General features: G+C 44.3%; 1 protein-coding gene across 3 annotated transcripts in view; it reads left to right on the top strand.

The window, feature by feature from the left end:
• BLTP3A (bridge-like lipid transfer protein family member 3A) overlaps positions 1–24,442 on the top strand; it is a 698,660-nt gene that overhangs the window by 653,071 nt on the left and 21,147 nt on the right. For 2 of the 3 annotated variants that reach the window (XM_075335893.1, XM_075335895.1), the window contains exon 19: positions 14,034–14,145. In XM_075335893.1, the coding sequence (XP_075192008.1) occupies positions 14,034–14,145 (112 nt within the window). The remainder of the gene's footprint in view (positions 1–14,033; positions 14,146–24,442) is intronic. The other variant, XM_075335894.1, reaches the window with a different exon arrangement.

Below are 24,442 nucleotides of genomic sequence, written 5' to 3'. Positions count from 1 at the left end.
AGACGCAATACCAATCCCCACTCTTTCATAGACAGATCGGGCTTTCTTAAATGGTCCTATTACGCAGCAGAAATTACAATTAGCGGTGGAGTCAATGGCCAACAATAAATCCCTGGGTTTGGATGGTCTCCCCATGGAGGTTTATAAGAAATTTGGGGGGGGGTTTGCTACCACAACTACTGACTACCCTTGAGAAAGCTTCTGAGGAGGGAACATTACCTAGATCTATGAAGGAGGCGGTGATAGTTGTAATCCCGAAGCCGGGCAAAGATCCTCTATTACCAGACTCATATCGGCCTATTTCGTTGCTGACCACTCATATCAAAATTATTGCGAAAGTCTTTGCCTCTAGACTTCGTAAGGTAATAACAAAGGTGATACATAGGGACCAGTCGGGATTTATGCCTGCGAGATTTACTGCGACGAACATCAGGTGACTGTTCCTCAATTTGCAATTACCAGTGGATAATCCGGGTGACAGGGTCATATGTTCGTTGGATGCGGCCAAGGCATTCGACTCAATAGAATGGGAGTAATTGTGGGAGGTTATGAACAAATTTGGTCTGGGCACACATTTTATCTCGTGAGTTAAAATGTTATATGATAATCCGTTGGCTAGAATGAGAGTGAATGGTGGTTTGTCAGTCCCCTTTGAGTTACATCGAGGCATGCAGCAGGGATGCCCGTTATCTCCGATGCTATTCGCTTTGGCCATAGAGCCTCTTGCCATACTAATTAGAGCACATACGGGGGTTCAAGAGGGGACAGACTGAGGAGAAAATAGCCTTGTACGCAGACGACACACTACTATTCCTGGCAGAGGCCTCGTCCCTAAAGTTGGCGATGGAGGTTATTAGTGATTTTGGTAGCTACTCAGGACTAAGGGGCACTTTGCACGCTGCGACATCGCAGGTGCGATGTCGGTAGGGTCAAATAGAAAATGACGTAGTTCCGGCATCGCATGCGACGTCGTAGTGTGTAAAGGCTCGATGATACGATTAACGAGCGCAAAAGCGTCGTAATCGTATCATCGGTGCAGCATCGGCGTAATCCATGATTACGCTGACGCGACGGTCCGATGTTGTTCCTCGCTCCTGCGGCAGCACACATCACTGTGTGTGAAGCCGCAGGAGCGAGGAACATCTCCTACCGGCGTCACTGCGGCTTCCGTAGGACATGCGGAAGGAAGGAGGTGGGCGGGATGTTTACATCCCGCTCATCTCCGCCCCTCCGCTCCTATTGGCCGCCTGCCGTGTGACGTCGCAGTGACGCTGCACGACCCGCCCCCTTAATAAGGAGGCGGGTCGCCGGCCAGAGCGACGGTCGCAGGACAGGCGAGTCCATGTGAACCTGCCGTAGCGATAATGTTCGCTACGGCAGCTATCACAAGGATATCGCAGTTGCGACGGGGGCTGGCACTATCGCGCTCGGCATCGCAGCATCGGCCTGCGATGTCGCAGCGTGCAAAGTGCCCCTCAGGATTAACTGGAAGTAGTCAATGCTGTCAGTTGACAGGAACAAAGATAATGAGCACATTTATATAGCATCGGGTCTGCAAATTGTTTCGGAGTTCAAATACCTTGGTATTAATGTAACAAGGAAGGTGGGCGATTACGAACAATTTTCCCGGTCTTAGAAAAATTCCAGTTGAAGCTAAACACATGGGTAAAGTTACCGTTGTCAGTAGTAGGAAGAACTAACTTAAAATGATTTGGATGCCACAATTATTGTATATGTTATACAACTCCCCAGTGTGGATACCACAAAGGTACTTCTACAAAATTAATGGTTTGTTCAGGGAATTGATTTGGGGGAAAACAATCACCACGAATTAAACTGGAAGAACTGCAGAGAGGAAAAAGGGAAGGGGGGGGGGGGGGGCTGGCAGCGCCAAATCCCTGGGCATATTTTATACCAGCTCAATTGCAGCATATTAGAGGGTGGAATGACCTGGGAGGGGTGGGGGGGGCACAAAAATTACTGCTGCAGGATTTTCTGGAGTCAGGGGGACCTGTATGGAGCACTGAAAGCATGAATATTTGCACTAAGGGGGGAGGGAATGCTGACACTCTTGTTGATCCATAAATTGTGGTGGAAGTTAAGACTTCTGCAGAATATTAAAGGTATTTCAAGGTTTACTTCGGATTCCAAATTTGTATAAATTGCAAGGATTCAGTATGTAGATGAGGAGGGGGATTCGTGGATTTGCTCAGATATTGGAGGAGAATGGAGAGTTGAAGGAATTCATACAGCTGCAGGGGGAGTTCGATCTACCTAAGCAGGCGTTTTATAGATATTTACAATTACGACATGCATGGCGAGCAGAGGGTATGCAACTGGAACAGGGGATCCCACAAAATAGGGTTATAAATAGAATAGCCAGGGTCGAAGGGTCAGGGGTCTAATTTCGGTAATCTACTGTATGTTGCTGGACTTGCTGCTTTCAAAGTCTCCATCGATGTCCAAGGGAAAATGGGAGGGGGCAATAGGTCCTATTGAAGATGGTTAGTGGACGGAAATTTTAGAGAGCGTGCCGGACTTAGGGGTACTTCTCACATAGCGAGATCGCTGCTGAGTCACTGTTTTTGTGACGCACCAGTGACCTCATTAGCGATCTCGTTATGTGTGACACTGAGCAGCGATCTGGCCCCTGCTGTGAAATCGCTGCTCATTACACACAGTGCTGGTTCATTTTTTGCTCGTTGCTCTCCCGCTGTGAAGCACACATCGCTGTGTTTGACAGCGAGAGAGCAACGATCTGAATGTGCAGGGAGCCGGCATCTGGCAGCTGCGGACGCTGGTAACCATGGTAAACATCGGGTAACCAAGCGAAGTGCTTTGCTTGGTTACCCGGTATTTACCTTAGTTACTAGCGTCCGCCGCTCTCTGGCTGCCAGTGCCGGCTCCCTGCTCCCTGCACACGTAGCCAGAGTACACATCTTTCCTTAACCAAGAATCAGCAAAAACATTAGTGCATGCCCTCATCATCTCCCGCCTCGACTACTGCAACCTCCTGCTCTCTGGCCTCCCTTCCAACACTCTTGCACCCCTCCAATCTATCCTAAACTCTGCGGCCCGCTTAATCCACCTCTCTCCTCGCTATTCCCCAGCCTCGCCACTCTGCCAATCCCTTCACTGGCTTCCCATCACCCAACGACTCCAGATCAAAACATTAACCATGACATACAAAGCCATCCACAACCTGTCTCCACCTTACATCTGTGACCTAGTCTCCCGGTGCCTACCTGCACGCAACCTTAGATCCTCACAAGATCTCCTTCTCTACTCCTCTCTTATCTCTTCTTCCCACAATCGCGTACAAGATTTCTCCCAAGCCTCCCCCATACTCTGGAACGCTCTACCTCAGCATATTAGACTCTCCCCTACCGTGGAAAGCTTCAAAAGGAACCTCAAGACCCACCTCTTCCAACAAGCCTACAACCTACAATAGCCCTCAGTCCAGTACACCACTGCACAACCAGCTCTGTCCTCACCTATTGTACCATCACCCATTCCCTGTAAAAGGTGAGCCCTCGCGGGCAGGGACCTCTCTCCTCCTATACCAGTCTGTTTTGTACTGTTAATGATTGTTGTACGTATACCCTCTTTCACTTGTAAAGCGCCATGGAATAAATGGCGCTATTATAATAATAAATAATATTAATAATCAAAGCGGTTTGCTTATTAACCCCATGTGTACTCTGGCTATGAGTGCAGGGAGCCAGCGCTAAGCGGTGTGCGCTGGTAACCAAGGTAAATATCGGGTAACCAAGCAAAGCATTTTGCTTAGTTACCCGATATTTACCTTAGTTACCAAGCATAGCATCGCTTCCACGTGTCGCTGGGGGCTGGTCACTGGTCGCTGGTGAGATCTGCCTGATTGACAGCTCACCAGCAACCATGTAGCGATGCACCAGCGATCCTAACCAGGTCAGATCGCTGGTGGAATCGCTGGAGCGTCGCTAAAGTGTGACAATACCCTTATCCTTGAGTGAATCTCACCGTTATTCACAGATACTATTGTTACATCAAAAATATAGAACTCCAAAATGTTTGTATGATATTGGACTCAGAGGTAACTGAGTTACTCAGACTCAGTAAGACTCAGTATGCAGATCTTATTCATATGATGTAGTCCTGTCCTAGGCTTGACAGTTTCTGGGAAGAAGTAGTAGATATCATTAACAAAGTCTATGTGGGGGGGATAGTTTGTTCACCTTTGGTATGTGTGCTGGGATATGTTGAAGTCCTAATGACAGATGAGTATGGCAAAACAGCAGTGGCTAGAATGCTCTATATGGCTAGAAAGCTGATAGCACAGCACTGGTTAGATGATCAGACTCCCTCAATTCAGGAATATATTAGTAAGGTCAATTGGATGATTAATATGGAAAAAGCAGTTTACATGAAAAGAGGTTGTACTGCAAAATTTGAAAAAGGTCTGGGCGGCCTGGATAGATAGTTTGGGCCTGGCTTTCAGAGACTTACAGAGGTTCTGTTTGGGTCTCATATGTACAATTTTATTGAATTAAAAATAATTTTTACTTAATTGTAGTGCATTTAGAAACCCTTCTATATACCTTTTTTTTTTTTTTTTTTTTTTTTTAAAAGAAATCTGATTTTGATGTCATATATTAAAGTGTTTATATTTGCTAAGTTGGGGGATAACTGGGGGGGAGGGGTGGGGTAAGGGTCACTGCGATCCCCAGGGCTGTTATACTTGTTTTGTTGGAAAAGTTCAAATAAAAAATATTTGATTAAAAAAAAAAAAAATTTGCACACTGATGTCAGACTTACTGGAAGATAATTGCCTGGATCTACCCTCTTACCTTTCTTAAATATCGGTACCATATCAGCAATCCTCCATTCCTTAGGCACCAACCCTGTTACAAGAGAGTCTAAGAAGATGATATAAAGTGGTCTGTCAATTACTGAGCTCAATTCTCTCAATATTCGTGGATGAATGCCATCTGGCCCGGGGGATTTGTCTATGCTTAATTCATTCAGATGCAGAGGTACTTCTTCTGGTAAATTAATATCAGGTGGTGAACTTTGATTTTTGACATGTTGAATGGTCCCTGGAACAGTCAGTTCCTTGGTGAACACAGATGAGAAGTGCCTGTTTAATATCTCAGCGTTTTTTTGTCCTCTAACTTATTACACAGGTCTGCGACTAAAAAGCTGTTTGATTATTTTCATCTAATTTCCATGTATTTTGGTGTGCTGAAAATGAAAAAAATATTGAAAAATATCCTGGACGTCAGGATTTGCCACAAAATGCAAAATTCTCTTCAAATTTAGTAAATTTTTCATATGTTTTTTTTTTTAGGGTTTTGAAAGTCATAATTACTATTAATTAATTCACATCACTGAATTGAAGATATACAATGCCAAAAAAATATAACTTTCAAAGAACAGAACTTTCAGAGTGAGCTAATGAAACTAGCATCAACATTTTGCAAGCTGAACGAGTGGGCTCTGACATGCCCGGGCTTGTTTCAATTGTTTTATCTTTGTTCTCGCCTGTTCACACTTTTTAATCTCAGTTCGTGTTAGCTATTAAACAGTGTTTCCCAAAATTAGCATTATGGCTCAGCGGAAGTGTATTAATTCGCTTGACAGTTTGTTACATTTGTGGTGAATATACAGTGTTGAAGCATCAGCTGAATATTACAGACTTTGTGAAAAAAGTATACTTCACATATTTCTGACTAAAGCTTGGAGATCAAGATAAAGCTTAGGCGCCTCAAAGTGTGCAAACGGTGTGTTGAGGACCTCCGAAATTGGTTCAAGGGTAAGAAAAAGCTTTCCGTTATGGGTTTCTTATGGTATGGCGAGAGCAAAAGAACCATAGTGACGATTGTTCATTTTGATCATGCGATGTGAAAGGGTATAATTCAAAATGGAAGCATTCCATTTCATACCCCAATATTCACTCAGCAATTCGTCCCATCCCCCACAGCACAAATATACCAGTACCCAAGGCCCCTGCTACCTTGGAAGAGATAACTATGTCCGATGAAGGTGGAGTCATACCTGAACCAGATGAATCAAGTTCTGAAAATCGATGAACTCGAACGATTTGCTTAAAGTTCGGCAGTTCGAGTTACGTTCGAGAACGGTTCGATTACCAAAAGCGTGGCTTTTCACAGTAAGGCTATGTGCGCACGTTGCGTATCTGCATGCGTCCTGCGTCCCTAGCACAATCCCTCTGTCTTTCCTACTCACGGATCATGGCTGTCAGAAATCTCCGGCGGCTTTTCCTCTTTTGAAAATGGCTGCCGCTTCATTATTCAATCAAGTATTCCCTGCCTTCCCCGCCCACCGGCGCCCATGATTGGTTGCAGTCAGACACGCCACCACGATGAGTGACAGCTGTCTCACTGCAACCAATCACAGCCGCCGGCAGGTGGGTCTATATCGTGCAGTAAAATAAATAAATAATAAAAAAAACAAAAATGCGGTTCCCCCCAATTTGGATACCAGCCAGGATAAAGCCACACGGCTGGAGGCTGGTATTGTCAGGATGGGGAGCACCACGTTATGGGGAGCCCACCACCCTAACAATATCACCCAGCAGCCGCCCGGAATTGTCGCATCCATTAGATGAGACAGTCCCGGGACTCTACCCTGCTCATCCCGAATTGCCCTGGTGCGGTGGCAATTAGGGTAATAACGGGGTTAGTCATGACAAGCGTCTCCCCGAGACACCTTCCATGATTAACCTGTAAGTGAAAGTAAAGAAACACACACACCGAAAAATCCTTTATTTGGAATAAAAGACAAAACAACACCTCATTTACCTCTTTATTAATCCCCAAACAACAATCCAGGACCGAAGTAATCCATACGACGCTTTCAGCTCTGCTACATGAAGATGACAGGGAGCGCTCTGTGTCCTCTCCACGCAGCACCTGAAGTGAGTCGTGCTGCCACCGGAGACTTCACTCTGCAATGCAAAGGTCAAGATAACCAAATCTTCCTTTGTTTCTCATTAGAGACAGTGGCTTTTTATGGGTAGAGCTACTGCCTAGTGAGCATTAGTTCACGAGTTCAAGTCCCGGCCGCCCCGGTAAAGAATTGAATTTATTTTTAATTTTAAATAAGTATTATTTATAATTATAATTTAATTTACTTTAATTATGCACTGAGGGGAGGAGCCGGACATCAGCTGTGAGCCGCGGGCCACACCTCTAAAATCGGAGCAGTTCACGGAATGAGGCTGCATTGCTCTCTCTTTCTCTCTCGCTTTCTCTCTCCCTCTTTCAAACCTGGCGATGATCAGCTGATGCGGTCACCTAACGGAATCAGCTTTCACTAAGTCGAGCGGTGAGACCGGCTTTTTACCGCCCGGCCGGCTAAACTATCAGCTGCTGCTGTCGGACAGGAGTCTGCACAGAAGTGTGTAGTTTGTTTGTTTGTTTTTTTTGCACTGATGCATCAGCTGATTGTATAAAAGCTGTTTATACAATCAGCTGCTGTGTTATGTGATTCAGGCCCTTCAACCTGACACATCATCTGATCGCTTTGCCTTCCAGCAAACCATTCAGATGATATTGGATCCAGATTGGATGGTGCGGGACCCTTGACCCGGGATTACTGCGGAGGGGGGTTCTTTATTTCAATAAAGATGGAGTCACTAATTGTGTTGGGTTTTATTTCTAATAAAAAAAACAACACACAGAAAAATATTTTTATCTGTACTAGAAATTCCTGGTGGCCATGTCTAATATTGGTGTGACACCATGAATTTTCGGCTTAGGGCCAGTTGATAATATACACCTAGCCCTAACCCCATTATTACCCAGCGAGCCACCCATCACCAGGGTAGCTGGAAGAGTTGGATACAGCGCCAGAAGATGGCGCTTCTATGAAAGCGCCATTTTCTAGGGCAGCTGCGGACTGCAATTCGCAGCAGGGGTGCCCAGAAAGCTTGGGCACCCTGTGCTGCGGATTCCAATCCCCAGCTGCCTAGTTGTACCTGACTGGACACAAAAATTGGGCGAAACCCACGTCCTTTTTTTATTTTTTTTTAATTACAGTTTGGTCCAGAAATATTTGGACAGTGACACAATTTTCGCGAGTTGGGCTCTGCATGCCACCACATTGGATTTGAAATGAAACCTCTACAACAGAATTCAAGTGCAGATTGTAACGTTTAATTTGAAGGTTTGAACAAAAATATCTGATAGAAATTGTAGAAATTGTACACATTTCTTTACAAACACTACACATTTTAGGAGATCAAAAGTAATTGGACAAATAAACCAAACCCAAACAAAATATTTTTATTTTCAATATTTTGTTGCGAATCCTTTGGAGGCAATCACTGCCTTAAGTCTGGAACCCATGGACATCACCAAACGCTGGGTTTCCTCCTTCTTAATGCTTTGCCAGGCCTTTACAGCCGCAGCCTTCAGGTCTTGCTTGTTTGTGGGTCTTTCCGTCTTAAGTCTGGATTTGAGCAAGTGAAATGCATGCTCAATTGGGTTAAGATCTGGTGATTGACTTGGCCATTGCAGAATATTCCACTTTTTTGCACTCATGAACTCCTGGGTAGCTTTGGCTATATGCTTGGGGTCATTGTCCATCTGTACTATGAAGCGCCGTCCGATCAACTTTGCGGCATTTGGCTGAATCTGGGCTGAAAGTATATCCCTGTACACTTCAGAATTCATCCGGCTACTTTTGTCTGCTGTTATGTCATCAATAAACACAAGTGACCCAGTGCCATTGAAAGCCATGCATGCCCATGCCATCACGTTGCCTCCACCATGTTTTACAGAGGATGTGGTGTGCCTTGGATCATGTGCCGTTCCCTTTCTTCTCCAAACTTTTTTCTTCCCATCATTCTGGTACAGGTTGATTTTGGTCTCATCTGTCCATAGAATACTTTTCCAGAACTGAGCTGGCTTCATGAGGTGTTTTTCAGCAAATTTAACTCTGGCCTGTCTATTTTTGGAATTGATGAATGGTTTGCATTTAGATGGGAACCCTTTGTATTTACTTTCATGGAGTCTTCTCTTTACTGTTGACTTAGAGACAGATACACCTACTTCACTGAGAGTGTTCTGGACTTCAGTTGATGTTGTGAACGTGTTCTTCTTCACCAAAGAAAGTATGCGGCGATCATCCACCACTGTTGTCATCCGTGGACGCCCAGGCCTTTTTCAGTTCCCAAGCTCACCAGTCAATTCCTTTTTTTCTCAGAATGTACTCGACTGTTGATTTTGCTACTCCAAGCATGTCTGCTATCTCTCTGATGGATTTTTTCTTTTTTTTCATCCTCAGGATGTTCTGCTTCACCTCAATTGAGAGTTCCTTAGACCGCATGTTGTCTGGTCACAGCAACAGCTTCCAAATGCAAAACCACACACCTGTAATCAACCCCAGACCTTTTAACTACTTCATTGATTACAGGTTAACGAGGGAGATGCCTTCAGAGTTAATTGCAGCCCTTAGAGTCCCTTGTCCAATTACTTTTGGTCCCTTGAAAAAGAGGAGGCTATGCATTACAGAGCTATGATTCCTAAACCCTTTCTCCGATTTGGATGTGAAAACTCTCATATTGCAGCTAGGAGTGTGCACTTTCAGCCCATATTATATATATAATTGTATTTCTGAACATGTTTTTGTAAACCGCTAAAATAACAAAACTTGTGTCACTGTCCAAATATTTCTGGCCCTGAATGTATGTCATGAAATTCATGAAAAAAAAAAAAAAAGGGGCTTCTTTATATTTTTGGTTCCCAGCCGGGTACAAATAGGCAGCTGGGGGTTGGGGGCAGCCCATAGCTGCCTGCTTTACCTGGCTAGCATACAAAAACATGACGAAGCCCACCCACGTAATGTTTTGGGGGGGGGCAAAAAACTCCTGCATACAGTCCTGGATGGAGTATGCTGAGCCTTGTAGTTCTGCAGCTGCTGTCTGCTGTCTGTCTGTATGCAGGAGAGCAGACAGCAGCTGCAGAACTACAAGGCTCAGCATGCTGCATCCAGGACTGTATGCTGGAGGGAGAGACAGGGGGAGCAGAACTACATGGCTCAGCATACTCCATTCACTAGTGTATGCAGGAGAGCAGACAGCAGCTGCAGAATGACAAGGCTCAGCATACTCCATCCAGGACTGTATGCAGGAGTTTTTTGCCCCCCCAAAAAAATGACGTGGGCTTCGCTGTATTTTTGTATGCTAGCCAGGTACAGCAGGCAGGTACGGCTGCCCCCAACCCCCAGCTGCCTATTTGTACCTATTTTGTTTTATTATTTTTTTAATTAGTTCACGAATTTGATGAAATAGTTAAAAAAAAAAAAAAAAAAAGACGTGGGCTTCGCCCAATTTTTGTGTCCAGCCAGGTACAACTAGGCAGCTGGGAATTGGAATCCACTGCACAGGTTGGCCTGAGCTTTCTGGGCCCCTCTGCTGCGAATTGCAGTCCGCAGCCTCCCCAGAAAATGGTGCTTTCATAGAAGCGCCATCATCTGGCGCTGTATCCAACTCTTCCAGCAGCCCTGAAGCCGGGTGGCTTGCTGGGTAATAATGGGTTAATACTAGCTTTGTTTTACTAGCTAGTATTAAGCTAAAGATTCTTAATGTCAGGCAAATTTGACCCGGCCATTAAGAATCTCCAATAAAGGGTTAAAAAAAAAAAAAAAAGTAAAAAATACTTTAATAGAAATAAATACACAGACACACTTAGAGACTCCATGTTTATTTACTCCCTCTCAGCCCTCCACGATCCATGGTCGCCTGTCTGCTTTCTTTTTCAACCCATGCAGCTCTGCTACATCAGACAGCACTGCATGGGAGGAAGGCGCTGCTGCTCCCGTGCAGTCTAATCACTCAGTGAGTGAGCAAAGACTGCGATCTGTAATCGGTGACGTCACCACTGCCACCGTTACTATAGCAATGGCAATCTCCGATCACGTGATTCCCGGTGCCGCTATTTACCGGCTGTGGCAGCCAGTCCCTGCATGTGGGCTGACTCTGTAAAGAGCGCCCTTATGCAGGAACGGGGAAGCCGACCATGTGCCAGAGCATCTCGCCGGTACACGGAGATGCTGTAACGAGCACCGCGTACCGGAGAGATGCACTGACAGGATCTAGCATGACGTCTAGCCATGTGACCAGTCTGTAGCCAATGAGATAACAGACTTGTGACTGTCACATGCTATTTTGACGTCACGGAAGGTCCTATCATCAGTGCTGTTACCGCGAGAACGCAACGATTATCGGAAGGAAAAGCGTCGGGAGACCGAGTGTAGGACGCGTCGCGGGGACCTGTAAGTGTAATGGCAATGTTTAACTGTATGTGTACATGTATAATGTGTTTTTATGTGTTTGTGTTTGCCTGCCATTGTTTTCAATGGGGTTCGAAGGAGTTCGTCAAACGTTCGTTGAACGGAGCCTCCGTTCCGCGAACCAAACTCGAACGCTAGGGGGGTGGCTCATCTCTAGTGAAGAGCAAGGTGAACGATTCCACCAGGACATTAAAGAGATGGAAAGAAGATACCAGGGAAGATGGAGCATTATAATGATGGCAGACTACTGTTGGACGCTTCAGAGAGACACTACAGATGCTAATCACAAGCGTAAATGTAGCCTCACAGGGAAGAAGAATGGATTTTAGTGTGTGTTAGTGAGCTCTTTGCAGTTAAAAAATGATTTTCATTTGTAATAAATTAATTTTATGAGTCTATTGTCAATTATTTTGAGGTATTGTCTTATTTAACATAGTTACTTAAATTGTCAGAAAACGTGATGTTCTATGACAAAACGGAGGTCATTTTCAGATTCAGCGCACTCAAAAACATACTGTAAAGATTACGTGGAATAACCAAAACAGCTTTCTAAAAAAAATTTTTTGCAGACCTGTGTATTTATTTCTAAAATGGCAGGGTTTAAACCTGCAATATTAGTAAAAAATGTACGGTATATACATATATAAATAAACATTTGCTTATTTACCTAATGTGTAACTCCGGCTACATGTGCAGGGAGCGGGGAGCCAGCACTGGCAGCGTGAGAGCGACGGACGCTGGTAACGAAGGTAAGTATCGGGTAACCAAGGAAAGGGCTTCCCTTGGTTACCCGATATTTACGTTGGTTACAGCTTACCGCCTGCTGCCAGACGCCGGCTCCCTGCACATTCAGATCATTGCTCTCTCGCTGTCACACACAGCGATGTGTGCTTCACAGCGGGAGAACAACGTCAAAAAAATGAACCACAGCTGTGTGTAACGAGCAGCGATCTCACAGCAGGGGCCAGATCGCTGCTCAGTGTTAGACAGAGCGAGATCGCTAATGAGGTTACTGCTGCGTCACAAAAACCGTGACTCAGCAGCGATCTCGATAGCGATCTTGCTATGTGTGAAGCACCCCTAACCTAGGGATGCCACAATACACCGGGCACTCCTGGCAGGTGCTTGGTGCACGTTACCTGGTCTGACCTTTGAATTTCGGGGGATCTCTTATTTGAAGTCTCCATGAGGCGCTCAATTCAAATGCTTGAAAAACAGCAGTGCAGGCTGAAGTTCCTTTCCACGAAAGAGCACTGACAGTAGTCATGTGTCGGTTGCGAACAATCTGACACAAAGATCCGTCTCCCTGCTGTGACTGACAGGAGCCGGATCCCAAGTGTGAGCCAATAAAATTTCTAAACGGCTCTTTTCGCCGCTGAAACCCACGCCCACCCGCGGCTAAACTCTGCGTACTCAACAATGTAATTGGTCACTTGTAAGTGGGTGGGGTTTAGCAGCGGGTGGGCGGGGTTTTGGCAGCGTTACTATAATCTTAAATATGTGTTCACCTGGGGTGAACACATATTTAATAGGTTGCCGAGAACGATCCAAATGAGCCGGCTCTTTTTGGTGAGCAGAGCCTTGGGAACCGGATCACCAAAAAGAGCCGGACTGCCCATCACTAACTGACAGCACTGATTTTAGCAAAGGGATCTTTTCTGGAGCATAAGTTCACAGTGCTCCCCTGGGCGCCCTCCAGAAAGATAAGATTGTCTTGGATGATTCAGGCAATTACGCCTGCACCATGGATAGTTACAAGATGCACTCTGAGCTTAATCCATACATTTTTTACTAATATTGCAGGTTTAAACCCTGCGATCTCAGAAATATATTTATCATCAAATTGTGAACCACAGCTATTAGCCGCCGGCCAGGGCTTTTCTTGCACACTTATAACCTATTTGTAGCTGTGATTTATTATCTTTTATGCGCATTTTTTACTTATTACTTGATTTTTATTTAGTTTGAGTATTTATAATTGTGTCTATTGAAAAAATAATTAAGGAAACAATTTTTTTTAAAAATTATATCTTTCCTTTTGGTCTATTAATTCTATTTTTACACAATATTATTTGATTTATAAAAACTTGGAGTGGCGCAGATTTTTATAAAATTCAATTTTATATCTTTATATTAACTTTCCCTTGGCAAATTAAGGGTATTTGCCAGTATCTAGCTGCCAACCAAGTTATACAGAGTTTAGCGCTGGTATTATCTGCTTAAATATACTATTGTGATCTGTATGATTAATCATATTCTTCAAAAAGAGCACACATACAATTCTGCCTGGAATATATATACACAACTGTATGTACTCTACGTTTTTGTTGTTTTTTTTTTTTTTATAGATTTTGGAGAATTTAATTAAAAACTGCTGTTTTGCTTTTTTATTTTTGCCCCCCCCAAAAAACCCCAAAACAAACAAAAAACAAAACAAAAACAATGCCTGCTTGTATCATAAGCCAGCTGGTGCAAGCAAGCTCTGACTCTCTGAATGGGCATGGGGCAGAGTGTGCATACAGACCAAAGTAGGTGAGTAAGTGTAGGGTTGTCGCTCTGGCTTGCAGATATCCATAACCAGTTTTGTAATGACTGCTTGACTTAGAAGATCTACCTCTAAATGTTTAATTTTTTTGTTGTATTATGCCATCTGACAACATACTCTACAATAGTGATGTATCCTTTTAGTAATTAAACTTCTTAGCAATATAATAGTTTGTGTCCATTTTGTGTAGCAGGATGATGGTCCACGCATCTACCCTTCTCCAATTGCTCCTGAACCAGTGGCTTTTTCATTGAAAAACCTCAAAGTCCAGCGATTAGAGGATGGAGTTTTCTGGCTCACTGGTAGGTTCAGTGACTCTGTAATATAATGAAAGGTCTCTAATGGTAGAACTATTATAACATAGAATTGTGAATGACATTTCATGAACATTTTGATGTTGTATAGGCATATCAGAAATTTTGATCAGTAGTAGTTTGTGTACTGAGGAGATTTTGTAAAAATAGGGCACTTTTTTGCTCTGTCCATAACAAAAATTTGTGTGATTTTTTTTTTTTTTTTTGACCTGAAGAAACATATAGATTATTTGGACTGTAATTATCAGTTTACAGTGAATATTGCTGTGTTCATATGAAAACTATGGGTTGTATACATGGATTACTTAGAATCTTAATGATTTATCATGATTTTCCAATATGTCCGTAAAAATTTTTGCTGTCATTTTTTTTAAGCTGTCCAGAAAAATTAAAGTCAAGTTGGCAACCCTGGGTCCAAGTGCTATGCTCAATTGATGTTGTTATCTCACGTTGAATAACCACGTATATGTAACATACCTTCTATAGTCTGACTCTTCTACTGGAATTGAATGAATATTTTACTCTACAGAGTACTTTTTAAGGCTGGGGCCATATGAACATATGTAAAATCCTCTGATTTTCATCCATTTTGTTATCTATAAGCAATCTGTGTGTCAGCATTGTTTATCACTAGGGATGGGCGAACCTGAACTGTAAAGTTCTTTGTCCGTACCAAACACATGGTGTTCGTGCACATGACCCAGAACACGAGCTTTCTGGGACGTTCGTGTTACAGTTCGGGTCCAAGGGATGTAAAAAAAAAAACAACCCAAAACAAAACACGTTATTAAAAAAAATTACGATCATACTTACAGGTCCCACAACACGTCCTGCATACTGTGTCTCCCGACGTTTCTGCTTCCGCGTCCGTCCGATCATTGCTGTTCCCCTCGTTAAGCACCTCTGGCTAAAAGGACCTGCCGTGACGTCATACCCATGTGACCAGTCACGTGTGAATGTTGTATTACCTCATTGACTACAGACTGGCCACGTGACTATGACGTCATCAAATGTCCTGGTGCACCATGATGCGAGTGTGATCGCATCACGGCGCACAATCTCCCGACGGCAGCAGATCAGCTGCATGTATTTCCATGCAGCTGAGGCGCTTCTGTCCTGAGAGTGGGGTGATGCAATGCGAGACGTAAGTGCAATCATCCCTTCACTGTCAACCTGCTACATCGCTCTGTCTGTTACGTTGAACTAAGGATTTTTCTTTTACAATAAAGATGGAGTCTCTAAATGATTTTTTTTGTTTTATTTCTAATAAAAAAATTCTGTGTTGAGGGTTTTTTTTTTACTGTTTCCTAGAAATTCATGGACGAGCCGGGTATAGCGCCTGGAAATGGCGCTAAGAAAGAACTGTATTCGTTATTTTACAGCCCCCTCCATCACATAACTGTAAAGTCCAAGTTTGGTGTTCAGACGCAAGTTCGCGTCATCTCAGAACTCGAACTTTACAAAATGTTCGGGCAAGTCTCCAGAACACCGAACATCGGGGAGTTCGACCATCACTATTTATCACATCATTGGGGGGGCAGAGGAAGGCCATGGGGTGTATGCTACTGTCAATAGGAGGCTGACACTAGGCAAAAAAAAAAGTCAGCTCCTCCACAGCAGGGTACACCCACCAACTGGCATGAAGCTAATCAACTTCGTTATAGCTTAATGTTTGTACAAGGCAGACATGTGTCTGAAAGCAGAACAGTGTCTACCTCCATTTTTGTCATTTTTTTTTATTAACTTCCCTTTTTTCTTTTCAGATTTTGCTTGTGAGGGAAACTAACTGCTCACTCCATTATTCCACCTAGTAACTGAGAGAACATTGTGAAACATCACACGGTACCCTCTCTGGTCTGCACGACAGGACCCTAACACATTTAGAGCGTTTAGGTGACCAGGCGTATGATCCTTGCCTTACCTCCTGATCATCCATTACAGTGAGACTGTACCTGGAGCAAGACAATCCACAATCCCAAGAAGTTGCATTCAAAGGTTCTCAATGGCTGTCTACAATGCCTGTAAAAAAGAGCTGGACTTCATCTTCAGGGACTCCTCTTTATCCACAGGTCATGGGCACGAGAGTAATAAACAGAGTCTGTGGCTCACATCTTTCAGACACTGGACCCCAGCTGCGGATGCCCACCTCTGTGGGCCATGAACACTCTGTCTCCTCCTTATACCCCTCTAGAACTGTTCCTCCTGCTTAAGACAGTGGGAGCTCTCAACCCCCTATTGAAGGTGGTTCATTTTGGAGCTAGGTCTGGCTCAAATCGCTCCTCCGTCCCCCCCCCCCCCCACTGCCCAATTTCTAAATTTTGGCCCCGGCTGCAGTGTGCTCTATTGTGCCAATATGGCCATGCACTTGTTTCCTTTCAACCGATCGTGTGTGCGCAGGGAAATCCCTCCTTTCTCCAACTGTCGGTGGGTGCCCCGGCCTCCTAGCTGATTAGATTGGTGTGGGCATCCATGTGCATTTTACCCTAAGGCTGATTTCACACATCAGTTTTATGCCATCAGGCACAATCCAACAAAAACATGAAACGGATCCGGCGTCTGTTGCCGCTGGATCAGTTTTTTCCCTCATAGACTTGTATTAGCGCCAGATTGTGCCGAATGGCCTTGCGTTCCATCTGGCTGCTTGTCCGGCGGCCAGATGGAACATTGAATTGAAAGTTTGTCTCCGGCGAAAAACCGTATAGTGCCGTACGGCATATTTTATAATGGAAGCCTATGGACGCCAGATCCGGCATAATACGGCATATGACAAAATCAAACGACGGATCTGGTTTTTGTTTCTGGGCATGCCCAGAGTCTCTCTCTCTGTCGGTCAGTCAGTCTCTCTCTGTCGATGTCGGTCGGTCTCTTTCTCTCTGTCGGTCAGTATGTCTCTCCCTCCTTCATACTCACCGATCACCGGCGTGGCGCTGCACAGCTGTCATACTGCTCTGGCGCCTATGATTGACTGCAGTCAGACACACCCCCACGCTGAGTGACAGTGGTCTCACTGCAACAAATCACAGCTGCCGGTGGGCGGGTCTCTATCTTCCAGTAAAATAAATAAATAAAAACTGCGTGCGGTCCCTCTCAATTTTGATACCAGCCAAAGTAAAGCCACACGGCTGATGGCTGATATTCTCAGGATGGGAGCCCCACATTATGGGGAGCCCCCCAGCCTAAAAATATCAGCCAGCAGCCGCCCGGAATTGCTGCATCCATTAGATGCGACAGTCTCTGGACTCTACCGGCTCATCCCAAATTGCCCTGGTGTGGTGGCAATCGGGGTAATAAGGAGTTAATGGCAGCCCATAGCTGCCACTAAGTCCTAGGTTAATCATGGCAGGCGTCTTACTGAGATACCTTCCATGGTTAACCTGTAAGTTAAAGAAAATAAACACAATCACAGAAAAATCCTTTATTTGAAATAAGACAAAAAAAAACACCCTCGTTCACCATTTTATTAACACTCAAATACCCCTCCAGGTCCAAGAATCCACACGAGATCCCACGACACTTTCAGCTCTGCTACCTCGGAAGCTGACAGGAGCGGCAGTAGAACACCGCCGCTCCTGTGAGCTCCATGCAGCAACTGAAGTGAGTCATGCTGTCAGCGATGACATCACTCAGGTAGTGCCGGTGTGTGCGGTGATGATGGGGGCGGTAGTGCCTGGGTGTGTGCGGTGATGATGGGGGCAGTAGTGCCGGGGTGTGTGTGGTGATGGGGGCGGTAGTGCCTGCGTGTGTGCGGTGATGATGGGGGCGATAGTGCCGGCGTGTGTGCGGTGAGGATGGGGGCGGTAGTGCCTAGGTGTGTGCGGTGATGTTTGGGGCGGTAGTGCCTGCATGTGTGTGGTGATGATGGGGGCGGTAGTGCCTGCGTGTATGAGGTGATGATGGGATCTCTCTCACTCGCTCATGAAAAAAAAAAAAAAAAAAAACCATCCATTTTTTGCTGGATTCGTCACATCAGCTTTTACACAATCTGCGATGGATCCGTTGCATCAGGCACAAACCGGATTGTGCCTGAGGGCAAAAAACGGATGTGTGAAACCAGCCTAAGTCGGCCTTCTTCCACCGAAGCCGGCGTCTTGAGCCACACTTGGGGTGCCCTCCACACATGCTGCGCTCCATATGCCCCCAACACGCCGCACTCCTGAAGTTTGTCAGCATGCCACATGCCAGTGGTCATTTACCAACAGATCCTCCTGCTATTTCAGGTCAGTAAGGTCGGCCCTTGATCGGTGTGACACTTATCTTCCTCAGCAGCTCCCTGTCTTGGTCCCTTCCTTATTTCTTCTGTATGTCTAAACCTAAGGGTTCTTGGTCTCCCACTACTCTCTCTGATAATTCACTTCACCTATGCATCTTGCAAATGTAAATTTTCTTCAGGTCAGTCATCTACTGTCTGCTCCAATTGCAGTTGTCCTTCCACGCACGCCACCAAAGAGTTTTACACTGCCTGCGAGGATCTGATGCCCACTCCTCCAGTGTTGTCCGTGTTTTTCTCAGTCTGTTGCTTGCCCATGGTCTCACAGACTCTTTCATCTTGGACGGTCTACCCAACATCCCTCCCAAGGATTCCTGATCACCCAGGCTTAGACCCCACTTCCACACCTCACTGTGCCAGAAGGTAGTTTAAGAGATCTAAGAAATGAGTCCTGTCCAGATCTTCTTCCAGATCCCCTTTTCCAGAACCCTCTGGTCGAGTCTCCATCTGTCCTCCTAAGCCTAACATGGCTCTTGAGTGAGACTCAGATTGCAATAGGGCATCCTTGCAGGCCAGATTACCTACACTGGAAAATACCTTGGCTTCTCTTGATGCCGCCAGTTCTGTTACAGCCTCCAATAACCTAGTGGCCATTCGCAGACTTTTATTGCTCAAGGCTTGGCACCCAGATCTGGCATCCAAAGAGTCCTCTGACCAGTCACCCTTTTCTGGGTTCTCATCTGTTTGGTACCAAGTTGGATTAAATTATTCTAAAGATCACTGGTGGGAAAAGCACCATGCTCCCTCAACCCAGACAACCCCATACCAGACTGAGAACCACTCCCTTTCATCATTTTTGTCTTTCTTCTCCTATGAAGGGTCCAACAGTCAAGGAAAGGCATCAAGATGATAGGAAAGGAAGAGACCTTCCTTCGAATTAGCAGCCCCCTCCTGGCATCCACGCAGTCAACAGACCAGGGCATCCAGAAACTGATTTAGATTTTCATCCGCATGACGTGAAATCTGTCAGGGTGGGTGGACATCTCCTTCTCTTTCAGGACATGTGGCTACCCACAGTTGACACTTGGGTTGGACAAGTAGTCACCTCCGGTTACAATATAGAAACTGTCCCTGGGGAGGGAGGCAAATTCTTCGAATCACACCCCTCAAGATGCCCCGCCCTTATTTCAGGGTTTCGTCCTCGCGTCTCCAGTTAGGCGTCATCATACCCGTTCCCCCACAGAAATGCCTCTTTGGTTTCTCTTCAAATCTTTTTGTAGTATTAAAAAAAAAATATGGGTCCATTGGACCCATCCTAAACTACAGTCATGGCCAAAAGTTTTGAGAATGCTACAAATATTAATTTTTACAAAGTCTACTGCTTAAGTTTTTCTAATGGCAATTTGCATATACTCCAGAATGTCATAAAGAGTGATCAGCTTAACAGCAATTACTTGCAAAGTCAATATTGGCTAAGAAAATGAACTTTAACCCCAAAAACACATTTGAACAGCATTACATTCCTGCCTTAAAAGGAGCAGCTAACATTGTTTTAGTGATTGTTCCATTAACACAGGTGTGGGTGTTGATGAGGACAGGGCTGGCGATCAGTCATGATTAAGTAAGAATGACACCACTGGACACTTTAAAAGGAGGCTGGTGCTTGGTATCATTGTTTCTCTTCAGTTAACCATGGTTATCTCTAAAAAAACACGTGCAGCCATCATTGCTCTGCACAAAAATGGCCTAACAGGGAAGAGTATCGCAGCTACAAAGATTGCACCTCAGTCAACAATCTATCGCATCATCAAGAACTTCAAGGAGAGAGCTTCCATTGTTGCCAAAAAGGCTCCAGAGTGCCCAAGAAGGACCAGGAAATGCCAGGACCATATCTTAAAACTGTTTCAGCTGCGGGATCGGACTACCAGCAGTGCCGAGCTAGCTCAGCAATGGCAGCAGGCTCGTGTGAGTGCTTCTGCACGCACTGTGAGGCGGAGACTCTTTGAGCAAGGCCTGGTTTCAAGGAGGGCAGTAAAGAAGCCACTTCTCTCCAGAAAAAACATCAGGGACCGACTGATATTCTGCAAAAGGTACAGGGAGTGGACTGCTGAGGACTGGGGTAAAGTCATTTTCTCAGATGAATCCCCTTTTCGATTGTTTGGGACATTTGGAAAACAGCTTATTAGGAGAAGAAGAGGTGAGCGCTACCACCAGTCTTGTCTCATGCCAACTGTTAAGCATCCTGAAACGATTCATGTGTGGGGTTGCTTCTCAGCCAAGGGAATCGGCTCACTCACAGTCTTGCCTAAAAACACAGCCATGAATAAAGAATGGTACCAGAATGTCCTCCAAGAGCAACTTCTCCCAACTGTCCAATAGTAGTTTGGCGCCCAACAATGCCCTTTCCAGCATGATGGAGTACCTTGCCATAAAGCAAAGGTGATCACTAAATGGCTCATGGAACAAAACATAGAGATTTTGGGTCCATGGCCTGGAAACGCCTCAGATCTTAATCCCATTGAGAACTTGTGGGCAATCAAGAGACGGGTGGACAAACAAAAACCAACAAATTCTGGCAAAATGCAAGCATTGCTTATGCAAGAATGGACAGCTATCAGTCAGGATTTGGTCCAGAAGTTGATTGAAAGCATGCCAGGGAGAATTGCAGAGGTCCTGAAGAAGGGTCAACACTGCAAATATTGACTTGCTGCATTAACTCATTCTAACTGTCAATATAACCTTTTGGAACTCATAATATGATTGCAATTATATTTCTGTATGTGATGTAAACATCAAACAAACACAATTAAAAACCAGAGGGCAACAGATCATGTGAAAATATAATTTTGGTGTCGTTCTCAAAACTTTTGGCCATGACTGTACTACTAAACAAGCGAGTTTGTCTTATTTCAAAATGGAATCACTTCTCACTGATAGAAATTCTTCTGTGTCCGTGAAGGCTATGCTCCATGGACATGGCATTGCATTGCTCCCAGCAGGGCTGTGGAGTCTGAGTCGGAGCTCATTATGGTGGAGTCTGAGTCTGTATAAAATGCACCGACTCTGACTCCTAAAATATATAATAAATTGGGGCAGTAGTGCAATGTGCAATGCATAATGCAATGCATAATGTGCTGAATATTTTTTTCATAGGAATTTGGGAAAGTTATGAAATGTCCTATAAATGGCTGTTCTATTCCTGATCTAAGGCTACATTCACGCACAGCATTTTTGCTGCGTTTTTTGAGGATACGTTTGTCAGCTGCAAAAGCAGATCAGCTTTTTAAAAAAACGCATCACCTCAAAGGTTGTTGAGCTCATAAATAATGCTTTCATTAGCAAAAGCAGATTAGAAAACAGCCACAAAATGACTGCTCATTCTTTGTGATGATTTGTTTTTGAGCACAAAAACGGATTTTCACAAAACGATGTGTCTGAATGTCCTATCTTGAAACCCATTGCCTTTGCTGGGATGCCCAGAGTCACTGCATTTTACTGAATTATTTTGCCATCAATGTTCGATATGTTTGTGGCAAGAAAGAAATTGTTACCAATACACTGGCAGTAAAAGATACTAAAGCTCATCACACCAGCCAGTGTCTCTAGGCCTTAGTGGAAAAAGTTCTGCAAGATTACAAACTCAAAAAAGAACAGGTTCTTGCTATTGTAACGGACAATGCATCAAACATGATAAGTACAATTAAACTGATAAATGAGAGTAATGAACAACATCTAGAAGAAAATTTAGGATTCAGTATGTTTCAGATGGAAGGCCAGAGTGCTGTTCATGTAACTGAGGAACAAACAGATATTACAACAGAAGAACAGCAAAACGATACTTTAGAATTAGATGATCTTGTTGAAGCTGCTTCAAAACACTTTCATATTCATCACATGCGCTGTGTTGTGCACACGCTGCAGCTGGCAATGAGAGAGTCTGCAAGAGGAACCCCGATTTCACACATCCGGCTTTTCGCTGGTTTAGCGGATGCGGCAAACTCCAGTACAGTGTTTACAGTACAGTGGCAGCACGACAACGCCGGTCACAAGCTGTCATGTGACCCGGAAGTTGCGGCACTGCCACTGTACTGTATCGTACTGTACTGGCGTGCGCCGCATTCGTCAAACCGGCAAAAAGCTGGATGTGTGAAACTGGGCGTACATGCTGGAAATCTGATTGTAAAAGTGAGGAAATTGGTTATTGCCGCCAGAACCCCTAAAATTGATTCCATCTTGAAGAGACGTGCTGGGAAAGGGACAATTGTTGATCAAGCCACTCGGTGAGGCAGCACTTACATTGCTGGCCAAAAGTATTGGCACCCCTGCAATTCTGTCAGATAATACTCAGTTTCTTCTTGAAAATGATTGCAATCACAAATTCTTTGGTATTATTATCTTCATTTAATTTGTCTTCAATGAAAACAAAAAAAAAATTGTCATAAAGCCAAATTGGATATAATTCCACACCAAACTTTAAAAAGGGGGTGGACAAAAGTATTGGCACTGTTTGAAAAATCATTTTGTGTAATTAACAGCACCTGTAACTTACCTGTGGCACCTAACAGGTGTTGACAATAACTAAATCACCCTTGCAGCCAGTTGACATGGATTAAAGTTGACTCAACCTCTGTCCTGTGTCCTTGTGTGTACCACTTCGAGCATGGAGAAAAGAAATAAGACCAAAGAACTGTCTGAGGACTTGAGAATCCAAATTGTGAGGAAGCATGAGCAATCTCAAGGCTACAAGTCCATCTCCAAAGACCTGAAAGTTCCTGTGTCTACGGTGCACAGTGTCATCAAGAAGTTTAAAGCCCATGGCACTGTGGCTAACCTCCCTAGATGTGGAAGGAAAAGCAAAATTGCCGAGAGATTTCAACGCAAGATTGTGCGGATGGTAGATAAAAAACCTTGACTAACATCCAAACAAGTTCAAGCTGCCCTGCAGTCCGAGGGTACAACAGTGTCAACCCGTACTATCCGTCGGCGTCTGAATGAAAAGGGACTGTATGGGAGGATACCCAGGAAGACCCCACTTCTTACCCTGAGACATAAAAAGTCAGGCTGGAGTTTGTCAAAACTTACCTGAGAAAGCCTAAAACGTTTTGGAAGAATGTTGTTCTCTGGTCATATGAGACAAAAGTAGAACTTTTTGGGAAAAGCCATCAACATAGATTTTACAGGAAAAAAAAGAGGCATTCAAAGAAAAGAACACGGTCTCTACAGTCAAACATGGCGGAGGTTCCCTGATGTTTTGGGGTTGCTTTGCTGCCTCTGGCACTGGACTGCATGGCATTATGAAGTCTGAAGAATACCAACAAATTTTGCAGCATAATGTAGGGCCCAGTGTGAGAAAGCTGGGTCTTCCTCAGAGGTCATGAGTCTTCCAGCAGGACAATGACCCAAAACACACTTCAAAAAGCACTAGAAAATGGTTTGATAGAAAGCACTGGAGACTACTAAAGTTGCCAGCAATGAGTCCAGACCTGGATCCCATAGAACATCTGTGGAGAGATTTCAAAATGGCAGTTTGGAGAAGGCACCCTTCAAATCTCAGGGACTTGGAGCAGTTTGCCAAAGAAGAATGGTCTAAAATTCCAGCAGAGCATTGTAAGAAACTCATTGATGGTTACCGGAAGCGGTTGTTCGCAGTTATTTTGGGTAAAGGTTGTGCAACCAAGTATTAGGCTGAGGGTGCCAATACTTTTGTCTAGCCCATTTTTGGAGTTTTGTGTGAAATGATCAATGATTTGATTTTTATTTCATTCTCTTTTGTGTTTTTCATTGCAAGCAAAATAAATGAAGATAATACCAAAGAATTTATGATTGCAATCATTTTCAAGAAGAAACTGAGTATTATCTGACAGAATTGCAGGGGTGCCAATACTTTTGGCCAGCACTGTATTTAATGACTGAGCGATTGCTTGAACTAAAATAATTTCTTATAGATATGGTGAACCCTCAAGTAACCTTAAATGAAGGTCAATGGACACAGGTGGCTGAATTGAAGGAATTGTTTAATCACCCATTTACCGTGACTAAAGAATAACAAGCTGAGGATTTAACTCTTGGCATTTTCAT

This window comes from Anomaloglossus baeobatrachus, chromosome 2 (assembly GCF_048569485.1).
Source record: "Anomaloglossus baeobatrachus isolate aAnoBae1 chromosome 2, aAnoBae1.hap1, whole genome shotgun sequence".
In the NCBI taxonomy this organism is placed as follows: Eukaryota; Metazoa; Chordata; class Amphibia; order Anura; family Aromobatidae; genus Anomaloglossus; species Anomaloglossus baeobatrachus.
This window is presented reverse-complemented; position numbering and strand designations above follow the sequence as displayed.